Here is a 20,100-nt window from a genome sequence, read left to right as displayed (position 1 = left end):
AAGCATTTGTCGCTTATTTCTCAGTACTGTCGAGGGGAAGCTATTCCTTGGAGCCAAGTGTCGTAATAGCCTAGAAGACCAGAATTTAGTACACACAGCACTAGTTTATGTCCTGCTGTGTCAGGGCAGGGTGGTGGCACATCTGGTAGAGTGCACAAGTGTTAACAGTGCACAAGGACTCTGGTTCAAGCCTCCAGCCCCCACCTGCAGGAGGGAAGTTTCACAAACGGCAAAGCCCTGCTACAGGTGTCTCTCTCTCTCGCTCTCTCTCTCTCTCTCCCCATTTTCCTTTCAATTTGTGTTTCTACCCCCAAATAAATAAATAATAAATAAAGGCCTGCTGTGTACTAAGGTTTGAAACACTTAATGTGCACGGGGAAGTTTGGGCTCTCCTTTTGACTGATGGGCACCGACTAATCTACCAGCTACTTTACTTTTTTTTTAATTTATTCATAAAATAAAATATAGAAAATATTGACAAAACCATAGGACAAGAGGGGTAATATTCCACACGTTTCCCACCACCAGCGTTCCTTTTATGTTGCCTGCAAGTTTCCACTATGTCACCTGTTGTTGTGCACGGGCTGCAGAGATGAGAGAGAGGGGGTCCGGAGCGAAGAGGAAACACAAATCTTTATTTGTGCTGGCACCTCAGAGTTGGGTGCTAGAGAGGCAGGTTGGGCCACGTGGAGGTAGAGAAAATGGCCGCCTCACGCAGTAACCTTTCTTGCATCTGAACACCGGAGTGAAGCACTGGCAAGAGAGCGAGGTGCGGACGAAGAAAGGCTTTTATAGGAGCAGTTTTCGCAAGAATGGGAAGGGGGAGGAGTGACCATAGCACTCCAGGATAGGATAATAACTCTCGTGAGAATGGGAGGGGGGAGGAGTAACCAAAGCACTTCAAATATCGCAGGGATATAGACAATGCCCTGAGGGCACAACATGGCTGAACAGGCACTCCGAGAATGTCCCAACTCTCGCAGGAACTAGCAGTAGCCTGAGGGGACAGCATGACAGATGTGGCTGCATCGGCACAATTTCCCAGCATTCACCTGAAGTATTCGTGGAAAGAACCTGCCAATAGCGGTTTCTGTGTCACTGTTCTTCACAGTCTCATTTGCTTTATGAAGATCACCAAGCAGCGTAAAGGTCACTTTAGGTGGAAAGTACAGGAGCTTAAAGGCAGAGAAACAAAAAGAATCAATAAAAAGCTTCACCCTTGAGAGTCGGGCGGTAGTGCAGTAGGTTAAGCGCAGGTGGCGCAAAGCGTTAAGGACCCACATAAGGATCCCGGTTTGAGCCCCCGGCTCCCCACCTGCAGGAGAGTCACTTCAAAAGCAGTGACACAGGTATGCAGGTGTCTGTCTTTCCCCCTCTCTGTCTTCCCCATCTCGCTCCATTTCTCTCTGTCCTATCCAACAACGGCGACATCAGTAACAACAATAAAAAAAAAGGGCAACAAAAGGGAATAAATAAATATTTTTTAAAATTTAGATAAATAAATAAAAAGCTTAACCCCCTCACACAAACACAAAGAAAGAAAGGAGAAAGGAAGGAAACAAATGTGAGAAAGGAGGGGTGGCGGATGGTAGTGCATCTAGTTTAGAACACGTTACATATTCCGGGATGTGATGCAGTGGCTAAGGCTTTGGACTCTCAAGCAGGAGCTCCCAAGTTCAATCCCCCGGCAGCACAGAGTGATGTCTGGTTCTTTCTCTCCTATCATTTCTCATGAATAAATAAACTTTTTAAAAAAGTTACTAAGTGCAAGGATCAGGGTTTGAGCCTCCCCACCTGCAGGGGGGACACTTCACGAGGGGTGAATAGGTCTGCAAGTGTCTCTTCCTCTCACTGTTTCCCTCCTCCTTTCAACTTTTGTCCTAGTGAATAAAAATTAGAAGGAAAAAAAATGGCTACTGGAAGTGATGGATTCAGAGTTCCAATACCGAGCCCCAGCAATGACCCTAGTGGCAATAAGAAGGAGGAAAAAGAAATACTGGCTATGAATAATTCAGATTGGAGAGTCTGGCAGACGAGACTGAATATGCCCATTGTGCAAACACATCCATGTGTGGCCAGGTCATCACGGCTGTGTGAGGCCAAGTCATATGGAAATTCTCGGGCTCTCCTTGACCAGTGATGATGTCAGAGCGAAGCATGGATACGTATGTCCTCAATTCCTGATATCTTTGCTGCCTGGGCAGAAACCCTGGGACTAAGAGTCAATGGTGGACTAAGGGTGTAGAATGTGACCAGAGTTTCTGGTGACTCTTGAGAACAGCCCTCATTGCTTCCAGTTTGCTCATTACTGAGGAGCAGGTAAAGAGTGAGACTTGAGAGTCACTGTGCTGATGCTTAGTCTTCTGGGCATTCTATTGCAGAAGTAGAAGACCCAGACTTGAGTGGAAGCAGATTTAAAGGTTCTTGAGGTGTAGTAAAAATGCAACCTACAGGGAGTCAGGCGGTAGCGCAGTGGGTTAAGTGCACTTGGCGCAAAGCTCAAGGACTGGCATAAGGATCCGGGTTCGAGCCCCCGGCTTCCCACCTGCGGGGGAGTCGCTTCACAGGTGGTGAAGCAGGTCTGCAGGTGTCTGTCTCTCCCCGTCTGTCTTCCCCTCTTTCCATTTCTCCATTTCTGTCCTATCCAACAATAATGACAACAATAATAACTACAACAAAAATGGGAAAAAATATTTTCTGTATAATTTATTGGATAGAGGCAAAGAAATGGAGAGAAAGGGGGATAGAGAGAGAGAGAGAGACCGGTAGCATGACCTGACCACTTGTGAAGTTTCTCGCCTGCAATTAGGGATTGGGGGCTTGAACCCAGGTCCTTGCATGTGGTGATATGTGTGCTTAACAAGGAGCACCATCACCTTCCTCCCCCCTTAATTCTGTTTTTGAAAGATTTTATTGGGGGGGGGAATATAGCATAATGGTTATAACCATAGACTCGCATGCCTGAGGCTCCAAAGTCATAGATTCAACTCCGCGCCTTTCTCCACACACACACCAAAAGCCAGAGCTGAGCAGTTCTCTGGTTAAGAGAGATGGGGGGGGCCAGGTGGTGGCACACCCGGTTCAGCACACACACTACAGTGTGTAAGGACCCAGGTTCAAACCCCTGGTCCCCACCTGAAGAGGGGAAGATTCACAAGTGGTGAAGCAGGGCTGCAGGTGTCTCTGTCTCTCTCCCTCTATCTCCCCTCTGCTCTCAATTTCTCCCTCTCTATCCAATAATTAATAAATTAATCTTTAAAAAATATTTATTTATTCCCTTTTGTTGCCCTTGTTTTATTGTTATAGTTATTATTGTTGTTGTTATTGATGTCATCTTTGTTAGATAGGACAGAGAGAAATGGAGAGAGGAAGGGAAGACAGAGAGGGGCAGAGAAAGACACCTGCAGACCTGTTTCACCACCTGTGAAGCGACTCCCCTGCAGGTGGGGAGCCAGGGGCTCGAACCAGGATCCTTACTCTGGTCCTTTAGCTTTACGCCATGTGCACTTAACCCACTACCGCCCAACTCCCATAAATTAATTTTAAAGATCTTTTAAAAAGGAGAGGAAAGAGGTTTTTTTAATTCCCCTCTTGTCTCTAATTAGCACATATAAATATTTAAAAAAATAAAACTAACTTAAGTATTTAAATATATTAAATATAGGAAATTGCCAACAGTCGTTTCAGTGTCAATACAAAACAAACAAAAGGAAGAAAACTGCTTCCAGTATTCTAATAACTGCAAAGAGGTGGTCAATGGAATAAATAGAAGCTCATAAAATATTTCTCACAAGGAAAAAAAAAAGGAGGGCACTCAGAAGCAGTAGGTGTGACTTAAAAAGAAAGAGAAGGAGTGGTCCGGGAGATGGCTTAATATTAGGATAAAACACTGGATTCTCAAGCATGAGGTCCTGAGTTTGATCCCTAGCAGCACATGTGCCGGAGTGCTCTCTCACCTGTTTTTCTCATTAGTAAGTAAATAAAATCTTAAAAAAAAAAAAAAGGCGGGCAGGGGTAGATAGCATAATGGTTATACAAACAGACTGTCATGCCTGAGGCTTCGAAGTTCCAGGTTCAGTCCCCTGCACCACCATAAACCAGAGTTGATCAGTGGTCTGGTTAAAAAAAAAAAGGTAGGACCATAGCATAAAAGGACAAATATATATAAATACATATAGAAATAATAGCCCATATCTGTGAACTGGTGGTGGAATAAAAGGACAAATATATATAAATACATATAGAAATAATAGTCAGCCCATATCTGTGAACTGGTGGTGGGAACAGTGGGAAATTATACCCCTGTTATCTCATAATTTTGTAAATCAATATTAAATCACTAATAAAAATCAATTTCAGTATCTCACAAATATTATATTACGGCATTCAGTCATGTTAAACTATATAATCCATTCACATTTTCTTGGGGTCAAATCTAAGGGAAATAATATTATTATTTGTATACTTTATTTCAATGAGAGATACAGAAAGAAAGATACACACCACACACACACACACACACACACACACACACACGGGGGGGGGGGGTGTCCAATGCACTCAGTTCTGGCTTATGATGGTTCTGGGGATTGAATTTGGGATCTCAGAGCCTCAGGCATGAAAGGCTTTTGCACAACCATTATGCTGTCTCCCCTAGCCCCTGAAGGAAATTTTATACAATTTGTGTTTCCCATCACACACTAGTGAGTCAGCATGTTTCACAACTGCTAAAGGACCAAGGACCACAAAGGCCTCGAGGAGACATACTCTCTCTCCCTCAGCAAACAGCCTGCCTACCTGTGAGCAAACACTCGGGTTCCCAACTCAGAAATCATGGATATTTTAGGGGCCGGGTGGTGGTGCACCTGGTTGAGCGCACATGTTACAATGTGCTTGGCCTCCAGTCCCCACCTACAAGGGGAAAGCTTTGCTAGTGGTGAAGCAGGGCTGCAGGTGTCTCTCTCCTCTGTATCCCCCTACCCTTTCGATTTCTTTCTCTCTCTCTCTCTCTCTCTCTCTCTCTCTCTCATAGAGACAGCCAGCAATTGAGAGGAATGGGGAGACAGACAGAAGTTGAGAGAGAGGGAGTCCAGCGGTAGCGCAGTGTGTTGTATGCTTTACATTGGGTTCTAGTTCTCCCCCGCCAAGAGAATTGGATCAGTCCTGCGAATTTCGCGGGCCGCTTGGCCCCGCCCCAAGGAACCCCGAGAGAGGGTTCCTGAGTTCCAGAGAGAGAGTTGGAGAGTTCCACAGTTGGAGAGTTGAAGAGTTGCAGAGGTCCAGAGTTCGAGAGTGAGGGAGAGTGCTTGCGCCGCCGCAAAGAGACAGCAGAATTCTGTTTGGTGATTAGTTTGGTTTAGTTTATAAATCCGTTGTTCTTGAATAAAGAATTACAGCTGCCCTGCCCAGCTGTTGTCTCTGCATCTCTGTTACCCGCCCGTGAAGTTAGCCCGGCCAGCTAGAGCCTACGAATTTTAACAACAGCAGTGGGTTAAGCGCAGGTGGCACAAAGCGCAAGGACCAGCATAAGGATCCAGGTTCAATGTCCTGGCTCCCCACTTACAGGGGAGTCGCTTCACAGATGGTGAAGCAGGTCTACAGGTGTCTGTCTTTCTCTCCTCTCTGTCTTCCCCTCCTCTCTCCATTTCTCTGTCCTATCCAACAACAACAATTAAAAAACAACAAGGGCAACAAAAGGAAATAAATATTTTTTTAAAAAGAAGTCGAGAGGGGAAGGGGGAGATAGAGAGGAAGGAAGAAGGTGGTGTACCAGGTTAAGTGTGGTGGCCTGGCGACTCTCAGGTGAGGAGGATGCCCCCATGGGTGCTGAGGCAGTAGGAGTGGCTCCTGAGGAGAGGTTTTGTTCTCTCAGGAGTGTCTGCGTCCTTCCCACCCAGCCACAGGGACCTCTCTCCACTGTAGTGAGTAAAACCTAAGCCTAATTCCATATATAAATTAATTTTTAAAAATATTTTATTATTTATTTATTCCCTTTTGTTGCCCATGTTGTTTTATTGTTGTAGTTATTATTGTTGTTATCATTGTTGGATAGGACAGAGAGAAACCGAGAGAGGAGGGGAAGACAGGAGGAAAGACAGACACCTGCAGACCTGCTTCACCGCCTGTGAAGTGACTCCCCTGCAGGTGGAGAGCCGGGGGCTCGAACTGGGATCCTTACACCAGTCATTGTGCTTTGAGCCACCTGCGCTTAACTCGCTGCGCTACCGCCCAACTCCCTATTAATTTTTTATATATTTATTTTCCCTTTTGTTGCCCTTGTTGTTTTTCATTGTTCTTATAGTTGTTGTTATTGATGTCGTTGTTATGACAGAGAGAAATGGAGAGAAGAGGGCAAGACAGAGGGGGAGAGAAAGACAGACACCTGCAGACCTGCTTCACTGCCTGTGAAGCGACTCCCCTGCAGGTGGGAAGGGGGGGTGTTGAACCGGGATCCTTACGCCGGTCCTTGCACTTTGCGCCATGTGCGCTTAATCTGCTGCGCTACCACCCGACTCCCCATATTTACATATTTTTATTTATTTATTATTGGATAGAGACGGAGAGAAATTGAAAGGAGATTGGGGAAATAGAGGACAGAGACAGAGAGCTTCACCACTTGTGAAGCTTTCCTCCACAGGTGGGCACCAGGGGCTTGAACCTGGGTCCTTGAACACTGTAATATGTGCGCTTAACTAGGTGTGCCACCACCTGGCTCCTCAATTATGCAGCTTCAGAGGTTCAAGCAGTTGATTCGATGCCCTGTAATATTATTTTTTATTAATTTAAAAGAAATTATTTATTGGGTAAGGACAGCCAGAAGTTGAGAGGGAAGGGAGATCGATAGAGAGGAAGAGAGACAGGCGCCTGTAGCCCTGCTTCGCCACTTACAAAGGTTTCCCAGTGTCCTCGTATTCCTGAGTGACCCTGGGGCTTCAGATCTGGACTGAGGGTACAGCAAGCCAGAGGAGCAGGTGAGCCATCTTCCCACCTTCAGATCAGCATTGGTATATTGTGTCACTCCCCAGCTTTGAGAATCAAGACAGTAGAATGAACTTACACTCCACGTTTTTGTTACACTGTTTTTGTGTGTGACACCAAAGTATCATGCATGATTGCACTGCTCCCAGGACAACTTTGTTCGTTCCTTCCTTACTCCCCACCTACTGTCCCTCCTTCCCTCCCTATCTATCTATCTATCCCTCTTTTAAAAAAAAAGTTCCCTCTGCAGGTGGGGAACTGGATAAGCACACACATTACAGTGTGCAAGGATCCAGGTTCAAACCCCTGGTGTTGTTAAAATTCGGAAGACTCTTGCTGACCGGCTAGCTTCACGGCGGGTAACAGAGACGCGGAGACAACGGCTGGGCAGGGAAGCTGTATTTCTTTATTCAGGAACAACGATTCATAAACTAAGACAAACTAATCACCAAACAGAACTCTGCTGTCTCTTTGCGGCGGCGCAAGCACTCTCTCTTTTTCTCTCGAACTCAGGAACCCTCTTTTCTCTCGAACTCTGCAACTCTGTCACTCTCGAACTCTGGCGGGTTTCCTAGGGGCGGGGCCAAGCGGCCCGCGAAATTAACTGGACTGATCTAATTCTCTTGGCGGGGGAGGGCTAGAACAAACCAATGTAAAGCATACGACACCCTGGCTCCCTGCGGGGGAAAGTTTCACAAGTGGTGAAGCAGGGCTGCAGGTGTCTCTCTGTCTCTGTCCCTCTCTGTCTCTCCCTCCCCTCTCAAGTTCTATCTCTATCCAATAATAAGTAAATAAAACAAATAAATTTAAAAAATCACTCAGAGTGTTGAAGCCCCAACAAAACACAAAAATAAGTAAAAAAAAAAAAAAAAAAAATACTTAACTGGGCCTGAACGGTAGCACAGTGGATAAGGATCCTGGTTCAAGCCTCTGGCTCCCTACCTGCAGGGGAGTCGCTTCACAGGTGGAGAAGCAGGTCTGCAGGTGTCTGTCTCTTTCCCTCTCTGTCTTTCCCTCCTCTTTCCATTTCTCTCTGTCCTATCCAACAACAATGACAACAATATCAACAATAAACAACAAGGGCAACAAAAGGGAAAATATAGCTTCCAGGAGCAGGGGATTCATAGTGCAGGCACTGATCCCCAGAGATGACCCTGGAAGCCAAAAAAAAAAAAAAAGTACTTACCATTAACATAGTAGAGGTCAGAGGAGATAACACAATGGTTCTGCAAAAGACTCTTCTGCCGGAGCCAGGTGGTGGCGCACCTGGTTGAGTGCACATGTTACAGTGCGCAAGGACCCAGGTTTGAGCCCCCGGTCCCCACCTGCAGGGGGAAAGCTTCACAGGTGGTGAAGCAGGGATGCAGGTGTCTCTCTGTCTCTCTCCCTCTCTGTCTACCCCTTCCCTCTCAATTTCCGGCTGTCTCTACCCAATAAACAAAGACAATTCTTCTAGCGTTTGCCCTTCTTCCGTAGCCAGTCAACAGCTTCAGGTTGAGCCTGATGTAAAGTTTCGAGACAATAAAATAAATAAATAAAAAGACTCTTCTGCCTGAGGCTCTGAGATTCCAAGTTCAATCCCTAGGACCACCATCAACCACAGCTGAGCAGAGCTCTGTTTTTTTTCTCTCTGTATCTCTCATTAAAACAAAATAAGGGACTCCGGCGGTAGAGCAGTGGATTAAGCGCACGTGGAAAGACTGGCGCAAGGATCCCGGTTTGAGCCCCCAGCTCCCCACCTGCAGGGGAGTTGCTTCACAGACGGTGAAGCAGATCTGCAAGTGTCTATCTTTCTCTCCCCCTCTCCATCTTCCCCTCCTCTCTCCATTTCTCTCTGTCCTATCCAACAACGACGACATCAACAATAATAATAATTACTACAACAACAATAAAAACCAGGGCAACAAAAAGGAAAATAAATAAATATTTTTAAAAAACAAAATAAATAAAATATTTTAATAAAAGGAGAAGGCAGCTGGTACCAAGTCCTAACAGATGTTGGGCTGGGGCAGGAGGGAGATAGCATAATGGTTAGGCAAAAAAGACTCTCATGCCTGAGACTCCAAAGTCCCAGGTTCAATCACCTACACCACCATAAGCCAGAGCTGAGCAGTGCTTTACTAAAATAAATAAATGAAAGAGAGAAAGGAGTAAGGAAAGAAAGATAGATGTGGGGCTGTAAGGGTTATACTGGAAGGTCGATATACTAGAGTTTACACACTAAGTTATGAGAATGTATTTCTAAACATACCTCTTCAATTCACCTCAAAATTTATATACAGTGGTCTGGGAGGTGGCTCAGTGGATAAAGTACTGAACTCTCAAGCATGAGTTCCTGAGTTCAGTCCCTGGCAGCACGTGTACCAGACTGATGTCTGGACCTTTCTCTCTCTCCTCCTGTGATAAATATTTCAAAAAGATGACCATTGGGCTGTGGAGACAGCTACTGATTATGCAAAAGACTTTCATGCCTGAGGCCCTGTCTTCCCAGATTCAACCCTCAGCACCACCATAAACCAGAGCTGAGCAGAGCTCTGATCTTTGAATCAATCTCTCTCTAAAATGAAATAAATATATAAAAAGATGACCTAGACAGTGTAGAAAATGACCTTGACCTTCCCTTAGTGTTCAAGAAGTCCCACCCACCTGTGTGTGTCCTATTGATTCTTGATCCAGCCCAACTGCTTAGCTCAACTGGTGAACTTGGAGGGAGAGGTGCAGGGGGAAGTGGGTGGGAGAGGCAAGGCTGCTGGAAGACCCACCCCACCCGTCCCCCACGGCCACCTCCCTTGGGGAAGGGACCTCAAGGCTGGTTTTTGGTGTCCTTGAAGGCCTGGAAAAATGCCTTGTGATGTGCTGACTCCCAGAGCTCCAGCTGGACTCAGGACTTTCTCTTCTGGTTTTCCCATTAGGGAAAGAGAGAGACAGGCTGGGAGTATGGATCGACCTGCCAACTCAGCGAGGAAGCAATTACAGAAGCCAGACCTTCCACCTTCTGCATCCCACAGTGACCCTTGGTTCATGCTCCCAGATGGATAAAGAATAGGAATGCTATCAGGGGAGGGGATGGGATACAGAGTTCTAGTGGTGGGAATTGTGGGGGAGTTGTACCCCTCTTATCCTATGGTCTTGTCTGTGTTTCCATTTATAAGTAAAAACTTAAAAAACAAGAAGTGGGAGAGTAACGTGTGTGACTTGTTTCTCTGCTCCAGAAGCTTTCTCCCCTGCAAATGAGGGCGTTTTTGTTCCTGCTCAGCTCTGGCTGATGGTGAAGCTGGGATTGAGCCTGGGACTTTGGAGCCTCAGGCATGAGAGTTTCTTTGCATAATTCATGCTATCTCCACCCACATTCCCCTCCTCCTTTTTTTAAGGAGAACATTGATCAGCTCTGGTTTAAGGTGGTGCAGTGGGATTGAACCTGGGACCTTGGAGCCTCAGGCTTGAGGCTCTTTGCATAATCATTATGCTATCTACCCCTGCCCCCATTCTTATTTTCTTCTCCTCCCTCCCTTCTTTCCTTCCTTCCTTGCTTCCTCCCTCCCTCCCTTCCTTCCTTCCTTTGTTTCTTTCTCTTTCTCCCTCTCTCTTTTTAAATATTTTATTTATTTTATTTTTAAGAGAGAAACACCAGAGCACTGCTCAGCTCTAGTTTATGGTGGTGTAGGGGATTGAACCTGGAACTTTGGAGCCTCAGGCATGAGACTGTTTGCATAACCATTATGCTGTCTCCCCCACCCTTTCTTTTTTTTCCAATCTAGATTCATGATCTCCCACATGCATGACTTCACTGATCTGCTTTCTCGTTATGCGGAGGGAGAAACACTGCAGAACTTGGCCTTCCCTGGTGCCCTAACACCTCCCTTGTACCACCAAGACTTGAACCTGGGTCCCCTGCATGGCAAGGCTCAGGCCCAACTCAGTAAGTCAGCTCTGCAGTCTTCACATTAGTACTTCTTGAACTACATAATTGACTTCCTCTATTGAAAGGAACTTAATTTCAGACTGGGGAGGTAGCACAATGGTTTTGCAAAAAAGACTCAGAGGCCTGCTGGTGACACACCTGCTTGAGTGCCCATGTTACAGTACACAAGAACCTGGGTTCCAGCCCCCTGGCTCCTACTTGCTGGGGGAAAGCTTTGCAAGTATTGAATGAGAGCTACAGGTGTCTCTCTCTCTCCCTCTCTATCCATCCCTTCCCTCTCGATTTCTGGCTATCTGCACTATGTGCATTTAACCCAGTGTGCTGCCACCCAGTCCCTGATTTCTCTATACAATAAAGATAATTATTATTATTTTTTTTGGGTGGAGCTTCCTTTTTTTTTTTTAATTTAAGAAAGGATTAATTAACAAAACCATAGGGTAGGAAGGGTACAACTCCACACAATTCCCACCACCCAATCTCCATATCCCACCCCCTCCCCTGATAGCTTTCCTATTCTCTATCCCTCTGGGAGCATGGACCCAGGGTCATTGAGGGTTGCAGAAGGTGGAAGGTCTGGCTTCTGTAATTGCTTCCCCGCTGAACATGGGCGTTGACTGGTCGGTCCATACTCCCAGTCTGCCTCTCTCTTTCCCTAGTAGGGTGGGTCTCTGGGGAAGCTGAGCTCCAGGACACATTGGTGGGGTCTTCAATCCAGGGAAGTCTGGCCGGCATCCTGATGGCATCTGGAACCTGGTGACTGAAAGATTAACATACAAAGCCAAACAAATTGTTGAGCAATACTGGACCCAAAACTTGGAAAAGTGGAGAGGAAGTATTAGGGAGGTACTCACTGCAAACTCTAGTGTACTTCTGCTTTCTTACTTTGGTGCCATACTCCAAACTCAGTCAATTTCTGCTTTGCGTTTCTACTTCTTTTTTTTTTTTTAATACATGCATAACATTCCCCAGATTCCCATTTAACAATACAACCCCCACTATTTAATTCATCATTTTTCATGGACCTGTATTCTCCCCACCCACCCACCCACCCCTGAGTCTTTTACTTTTTACCCACCCAGTCCCTGATTTCTCTATACAATAAAGATAATTAAAAAAAAAAAAAAGACTCATGTCTGAGAGTCTCAGGTTCCTCCCCCGCTCCATCATAAACTAGTGCTGAGAGGGCCAGGCCATGGTGCACATGGTTAAGTGCACACATAAGGACCCAGGTTCAAGCCCCCAGTCCCCACCTGCACGGGGGAAAGCTTCATGTGTGGTGAAGCAGGGCTACAGGTGTCTCTCTGTCTCTTTCCCTCTCTGTCTTTTCTTCCCCTCTTAAGTTCTGTCTCTATCCAGTAATAAATAAATAAATAAATATATTTTAAAAGATTTCCTAAAAATGTGTTCTGATAAAAATAAATAAATAAATAAGGGAGGGAGTTAGATAGCACAGTGGTTATTCAAAGAGACTCTCCTGCCTAAGGCTCCCAGCTCCCAGGTACAATCTCCCGCACCACCAACAGCCAGGGCTGAGCAGTGCTCTAATAAAATAATAGTAATAAATAAATAAACAAAAATCAAGTTGTTCCCCAGTGGCTCTGTGTGCCTGGTGTTAAGAAGTCCACCTTCAGTAACACAAGCCTGCCAGTGGATTGATTTTTCTCTCTAGTCCATGCAAATGGTGGTCTTGCATGGATTGCTTTAATTAATTATTTAATTACTGAACAGATACAGAGAGAAATAAACAGGGAAGGCGAGGTAAAGAGGGAGAGAGAGACAAAGAGACACCTACAGCACTGATTCACTTGCTTGTGAAGCTTCCTCCCTGCAGGTGGGAAGCCAGGGGCTAGAACCCTGGTCTCAGTCTTTGTGCCCTGTTGGTATGCATGAGACCCCTTCTGTTTCATTTGGTTTAATCCCCCCTGCTTAACACTATTCTATTTACATAACCACTTCATTCTATTTACATAACCACTGTTAACAAGCACCACCCTCCCTCCAGGGCATTGGTGGTTCCATGATGGAATTCTCTCGCCTGCTCCGCCCCCTCTCCTTGTCACACCCTGATTTTCACCAGTCACTTTTCTCTCCACCCTCTCTATGTCACATCCTGTCCCCACCCTACTGGGCTAGTATATTTATAAGGACAAGATTGTTTGTAGTTTAGTTTAGCTTAGCTCGGCTTAGATTGCACTGTGTCCTGCATGAATAAAGAGATACTGCGTACAACCCAGCCATGAGTCCCAGGTCATCTGTTACCCGCCCGTGAAGCCAGCCTGGCGAAAACAACAGTGCCCTGTAATGTGTGAGCTCAACTGAGCGTGCCGTCACCTGTCCATACCACTCCCTTCTTCTTGTTATTTTTTTTAATAATCCTTATTAAGCACAGTTGGGACCTTGTGTGTGTATGATTCAGTCTCCTTGGGATCAATTTTTCACTTTTTTTTGTTTGTTTGTTTATGATTTCAGGTAGAACAGAAGCGAGATAAAGACAGAGGTAGGGAAAGGAGAGCAGAGTATATCATTCCACCATTCACAGAGCACCTCTGTCCCTAGTACCAGCTGTGGTGCTGGAGGCTTGAACTTGGGTCCTCCTACATGGCAGGGTATGCACTCCACCTGGTGAGCTGTTTGTCTTATCTTGCACAGTCGGTTTCCCACAGCCTCCACAAGCCTGGCTGCTGAGAGCCACAATATGCCCCTGACATGCAGAGGCAGCACTGCCCGACTGGAGGCTGAGGAGAGCAAGCCCTGCACTCGGGCCTGTGGGTCGCAGCTCCAGCACCCTCACCTGGCTTCTGAAGGAGCAGCCCACAGCCAGGAGCCCCCAGCGTGGCCACCACCCCTACCCCCCATGGCTCTCAGCCACCCGAGACCACTGCCCTGTAACCACAGACACAGTGACCACAACAGACCCCAGGGGACACCCACACTGGATGGCAACCAGCAACAAGCAGCCTGGCTTGCACATAAAGTGTCTTTCCTTTTTAATCTTTTTTAAACACATTTTTGTATGTAAAGATTTTTTTTTTTTTTTTTTACTATCTGTATTTATTGGAAAGAGAGTCAGAAATCAAGAGAGTCTGGGGAGATAGAGAAGAATAGAGAGTAGGGGGAGGTAGCATAATGGTTATGCAAAGAAACTGTCATGCAAAAAATATTAAAAAAAGAAACTCCCAAGCATGAGACTTTAAAGCCCCAGGTTCAACCCTCTGCATCACCATACGCCAGAGTTGGGCAGTGCTCTGGTCCAAAAAAAAAAGAAGAGACACCTGCAGCCCTGCTTCACCACTCACAAAGCTTTCCCCCTGCAGGTGGGAACCACCCCTGGGCCTTGCACACTGTAATGTGAGTGCTCAACCAGGTGCACCACCACCCAGCACCTACAGTGCCTAAAGTCCTTAAAAAAAAAAAGTACTGGTGGCCGGGCTGTAGCGCACAGGTTAAGCACAGGTGGCGCAAAGCACAAGGACCTGCTTAAGGATCCTGGTCCAAGGCCCCGGCTCCCCACCTGCTGGGGAGTCACTTCACAGGTGGTGAAGCAGGTCTGCAGGTGTCTCTCTTTCTCTCCCCCTCTGTCTTCCCCTTCTCTCTCCATTCCTCTCTGTCCTATCTAACAACAGCTACAATAACCATAACAAGGGCAACAAAATGGGAAAAATTGCCTCCAGGAGCAGTGGATTCATAGTGCAGGCACAGAGCCCCAGCAATAACCTTGGAGGGGAAAAAAAAAAAAAAGTTCCATATGCTCATTGAATAAGGTATGCACCTTGCCAAAGCCTGGAATCATGTGAGAAGTGCCATGGCCAGGCCCAAGGGTGGGGGGGCAGCTGGCTGTGTCTCTTTTTCTCATAATATGCATTCACTGATCCAATATGTATTTTTTAGGACCAGTGAAATAGCTCACTTGGATAGTGTGCTGCTTAGCCATGCACATGAGCCATGTCAGTGCCCCCAGTCCTCCCCAACATTAAGGAAGCTTTTCGTTAAATTGCCACCAGGGTTATCATCAGGGCTTGGAGCCAGAACTAAGAATCCACCATTCCCAGGGGCCGTTTTTTTCTGTTTTCTTTGTTCTTCCCCTATTGTATTTGAATAGGACAGAGAAAAATTAAGTGGGGTGAGAGGAGATGGAGAGAAACAGACGCTTGCAGACCTGCTTCACTGTTCCTGAAGCTTTGCCACTGCAAGTGGACATCTGGGGAATGTCGGTAGAACTCAGGTCCTTGCCCAGCATAAAGTAAGTGCTCAGCTGGGTGCACCACCGCCAGCCCCCTTGAAAGAAGTTTTGGTGCTGTGGCCTCTTTCTACCTCTCTGTCTAAAGCTAAAAATACAAAAACATTTATTTGTATTTATTTTTTATTTTCCCTTTTGTGGCCCTTGTAGTTATTGTTGTTATTGATGTCATCGTTGTTAGATAGGACAGAGAGAAAAGGGGGAGAGAAAGATGGACACCTGCAGACCTGCTTCACCGCCTGTGAAACGACCTCCTGCAGGTGGGGAGCTGTGGGCTCTAACCAGGATCCTTAGCCCAATCTGCTATTTATTTCTATATTGTGGATCTGGGATCATGCACGTGTACTATTTATCCTCTCTCTCTCTCTGCCTCCAGAGTTATTGTTGGGGCTGGGTGCCTGCACCACAAATCCACTGCTCCTGGAGGCCATTTTTTCCCTCTGTTGCCCTTGTTGTTTATAGTTGTTATTATTATTTTTATTATTGCTGTCATTGTTGTTGGATAGGATAGACAGAAATGGAGAGAGGAGGGGAAGACAGAGACAGGGAGAGAAAGATGATAGAAACCTGCAGACCTTGTGAAGGTCTGCTTGTGAAGCGACTACCCTGCAGGTAGGGATCCAGGGGCCTCAAACCAGAATCCTTACGCCATGTGCGCTTAACCTGCTGCACTACCACCCAGTCCCCTTCTGTCTCTCTTTTTAAATATTTTATTTATTTATTGGATAGAGACAGAGAGAACTTGAGTGAAGTGGGGAGAGACACCTGCAGCCCTGCTTCACCACTTGTGAAGCTTTCCTCCTGCAGGTTTGGGGGGGTGGGCTTAAACCTGGATGCTTGAACATTGTAACTTGTGTGCTCAACCAGTTGCACCACTGCCTGGCCGCCTATTTCACTTCTCTGTTTCATTCAGATAGGGCAGAAAAGGCAGACACACCACAGCACTCCAAGTGATGTTGAGGGTAGATAGAGCTTGTCTGCATGCATGACAAAGGCATATGCTACCTGGTGATCTCTCTCTCTCTCTTTAAAATATTTTATATATTGGGAGTTGGCGTAAGGACCCCAGTTCGAGCCTCCGGCTCCCCACCTGAAGGGAAGTCGCTTCACAGGCGGTGAAGCAGGTCTGCAGGTGCCTTTCTCTCCCCCTCTCTGTCTTCCCCTCCTCTCTCCATTTCTCTCTGTCCTATCCAACAACGAAGACAGACAACAATAATAACCACTACAATAAAACAAGAGCAACAAAAAGGGAATAAATAAATATTTAAAAAAATTTAAATATATTTAGTGTTCCGGAAGGTGGAGCAGTGGATAAGGCATTGGACCCTCAAGCATGAGGTCCTGAGTTCAGTCCCTGGCAGCACATGTACCACAGTGATGTCTGGATCTCTCTCTCCCTCCCTCCCCTATTATCTTCATGAATAAATAAATAAAATCTTTTTTTTTTTAAGTTACTTTAGGGCAGGGATAGGTAGCATATTATGCAAAAAGATGTCCTGCTGAGGCCCTGAGGTCCCAGGTTTAATCCTCAGCACAACCATCAGCGGAGCAGGGCTCTGGGGAAAGACAGACAGACAGGCAGGCAGGCCGCTTAGTTTACTGGGGGAGAATGAGAGGCCAGGGCGCCGCCGGGCGGGGTTATGCCGGCACCAGCTGAGCTGCTCCCAGCGGCCATAGGAGGAGGCCGGGGCCCTTTTCTGGGGCGACTCCAGCGCCTACCGCGGGCCGGAACTTTCACGGGCCGGAACCCTGATGCGCAGGGACACGGAACCCCGGGTCACCCGACGCCACTTCCGGCTGCATACTGCCGGAAAGCGGGACTTCCGGCCCCTTCGCGGTGGCAGTTTTTCCGGGTTTTCGGGGCCCTGGGTCGGGGGAGTCTGGCCTGGGAGGTGCGCTGGGACTGCGGGGCCGGCGGCTGGTGCAGCAGTGGTGAGCGCCTTGGGGGGGGGACTCCGGAACGGATGCCAGAGCGGGGCTGAGGATGGGGGGCCCCGGGACTGACCCCCAGAGCGGGGCTGAGGATGGGGGGCCCCGGGACTGACCCCCAGAGTGGGGCTGAGGATGGGGGGCCCCGGGACTGACCCCCAGAGCGGGGCTGAAGATGGGGGACCCCGGGACTGACCCCCAGAGTGGGGCTGAGGATGGGGGGCCCCGGACTGACCCCCAGAGCGGGGCTGAGGATGGGGGACCCCGGGACGGATGCCAGAGCGGGGCTGAGGATGGGGTCCCCGGGACTGACCCCCAGATTGGGGCTGAGGATGGGGGGCCCCGGGACTGACTGACTCCCAAAGAGGGGCTGAGGATGGGGGACCCCAGAACGGATGCCCAGATTGGGGCTGAGGATGGGGCACCCCGGGACTGACTAAGCCCCCCAGATTGGGGCTGAGGATGGGGGACCCCAGACTGACCCCTAGAGAGGGGCTGAAGATGGGGGGCCCGCGACTGACTGACGTCCCCAGAGAGGGGCTGAGGATGGGGGACCCTGACTGACCCCCAAAGAGGGGTAGGGAGGTGGCTGTGGGTAGGGGGTTTGCAAAGACTCAGCCCCTGGGCTGGGGGTCACACTGAGGGGGAGGTGGGTGGTGCAGAGGACCCAGCTGGGTGAGGTGGGGGTCCCCGGCTTGGGGGGCCAGGGCAGGGTCAGGCCAGGGGCATCTGCAAAACCGGGGGCCTCCTGGCACCAGACTAGGGGCTTGTCCCTTTCTGCTGCTGCTTTGTCTTGTTTTGTTTTGTTTTGTTTAGGGATATCACAGGGCTCAGTGCTGCTACTGTGAATCCACAGCTTCTTGTGGCCTTTTTTTTTTTTTTTTTAACCAGAGCACTGCTCAGCTCTGGCTTATGGTGGTGCGGGGGATTGAACCTGGGACTCTGGAGCCTCAGGCATGAGAGTCTGTTTTCATAACCATTATGCTGTCTACTCTCCGCTCTTAAGATTTTTTAATTTATTGGATAGAGACAGCCCTGCTTCACCACTCATGAAGCCTTCCTCCTGCACATGGGGACCAGGGGCTTGAACCTGGGTCCTTGCACATTTAACAGGTGCGCCACCACCCGGCCTCCCAGTGGCCATTTTTTCCTTTATTATTATTTTTATTTATTTTTTTTTTTTAATTTTTTACTTGACAGAGAAATTGAATGGGGACACTGGAGCTAGAGAGAGACCTGAGGGGCCCAGCGGTGGCACACCTGGCTGAGCGCACACATCACAGTGCGCAAGGACCCGGGTTCAGCACCCCCCCCCTTCCCTACCTGCAGGGGGGAAGCTTCATGAGTGGTGAAGCAGGGCTGCAGGTTTTTCTCTCTCTCCCCCTCCCTGTGTCTCCTTCCTCTCAAGTTTTGGCTGTCTCTATCCAATAAATAAAGTTAATAAAAGTTAAAAAAAAAAGAGACCTGTAGTGCTGCATCATCACTTGTGAAGCTTGCCCCTTCTAAGTGGGGACTGGGTGCTGCAACCCAGGTCTTTACACATGATAACGTGTGCTCAACCAGCTGCACCACCACCAGGCCCTGTGCCTTCCTTCTTAGAGGCCTGGGAGTCCTGAAGAGACTTGAGGAAAAGAAAGCTTTCAGTATTCTTTAAAAGCCCCCCCAAAGGCTAACAGAGGAACGGGCTGGGGTGGGGGACACTGAGGCGGAGGGTGGTGAAGTCCAAGCCTGAGGACACACACCTGGTGAGGTGACAGGCACCTAGGGCAGGGCTGGACAGTCCACCCCAAGATTTGTCTCCTGTGCCCCAGGGGACCCGGGACACCGCCATCAAGGCCTCCTCCTGAGATCTGACTCTGCCTGCAGGTTTCCATGGCGACCGGAGTGCAGCCAGCACCTGCGCGGGTAAGCCCCTCCCTGGTCGCGGCTGCCCTCCTGGGGGTCCTGGGGCACCACGAGCCGCGCCACACCTGCGGTTCCCCCAGCCCTTGTGTGCGGGGACGGCAGAGCCCCCAGGCTTCACACCCGGGGGACGAGTCACAGAAGGATTCCTGTTTCAGGTGGAAACGTGGAAACAGCTGCCTGTGTCGGCAGTGACTTGGTGGCAGGCCCGGTGCCTCCTAGAATTGCAGGGGCTGTGTCAGAGTCAGCTTGGGGCGGGAGAGAGGATATCGTGATGCGAAAAGGGCGCCTGCCTGAGGCTCTTGAAGTCGCAGGTTCAACTTCCAGCACCGCCAGCCAGAGCTGGGCAGGGCGGGGCGGGGGCAGACTTGGGTCTAGAGTAGAGGGAGGAGGTGGGTGGCTGTGGCAGTTAGGTGGCGGGGACAGGTGGGGGGTGCAGCTCCCCTGGTTTCCCCTGTCGGTCCTGGCAGGACAGCGTGACGTTCGAGGACGTGGCCCTGCACTTCTCCTGGGAGGAATGGGAGCTCCTGGACGAGGCGCAGAGACTCCTGTACTGCAGCGTGATGAGGGACAACTTCGCGCTCGCAGCCTCACTGGGTAAGCAGGCCGCCTGGCCCCGTGGGCTCCTCACCCTCATCTGACCTCTCAGGGCTGAGCGCATGCCTGCCACCTCTCTCCCCCCTCTCCCCCTCCCTCTCTTTCTCTTTCTCTCTCTCCCTTTATTACCTTGTGGTGCAGAGCTTGTGGTGCAGAGGCTCCTGGCAGCACCACGACGCTGTCTCCCGCCCCGCTTTCTTTCTCTTTTATCTCCCAACACCTGTGGGCCCAGGGCCTCTCAGGGACCGGCGGGATCAGCTGTCCTGCGGGGAACCTGGGAGGCGCAGTGGCTGTCTGTGGCAGCCAGTGACATCCTCCAGTCACTCCTTGCCCCGCATCTGATCCTGCCCGCCGTGCCAGGGAGCCGAGTCACTGAGACAGTCGGGCAGCCTCCTGCAAGACCCTCCTCCGAGGCTCTTTTTATTTGTGATTATGCAAAATATACATAACAAGCAACTTACCAACTCATGACATTCAATCCTCTCCCTCCCTCATGTATGTATTTATTTGATGCAGGCAGGGGAATCAAGAGGGG

General features: G+C 48.7%; 1 protein-coding gene across 6 annotated transcripts in view; it reads left to right on the top strand.

Annotated features, from left to right (window-relative positions):
* LOC107523593 (zinc finger protein 211-like) overlaps positions 1 to 20,100 on the top strand; it is a 50,967-nt gene that overhangs the window by 13,891 nt on the left and 16,976 nt on the right. For 4 of the 6 annotated variants that reach the window (XM_016195079.2, XM_060176690.1, XM_060176700.1 and 1 more), the window contains 2 exons: positions 18,933 to 18,971; positions 19,439 to 19,565. In XM_016195079.2, the coding sequence (XP_016050565.1) occupies positions 18,933 to 18,971; positions 19,439 to 19,565 (166 nt within the window). Of the gene's footprint in view, positions 1 to 16,894; positions 17,070 to 18,877; positions 18,972 to 19,438; positions 19,566 to 20,100 lie in introns of those variants that run through there. The other 2 variants (XM_060176718.1, XM_060176727.1) reach the window with 2 other exon arrangements.

This window comes from Erinaceus europaeus, chromosome 2 (genome assembly GCF_950295315.1).
Source record: "Erinaceus europaeus chromosome 2, mEriEur2.1, whole genome shotgun sequence".
In the NCBI taxonomy this organism is placed as follows: domain Eukaryota; kingdom Metazoa; phylum Chordata; class Mammalia; order Eulipotyphla; family Erinaceidae; genus Erinaceus; species Erinaceus europaeus.
This window is presented reverse-complemented; position numbering and strand designations above follow the sequence as displayed.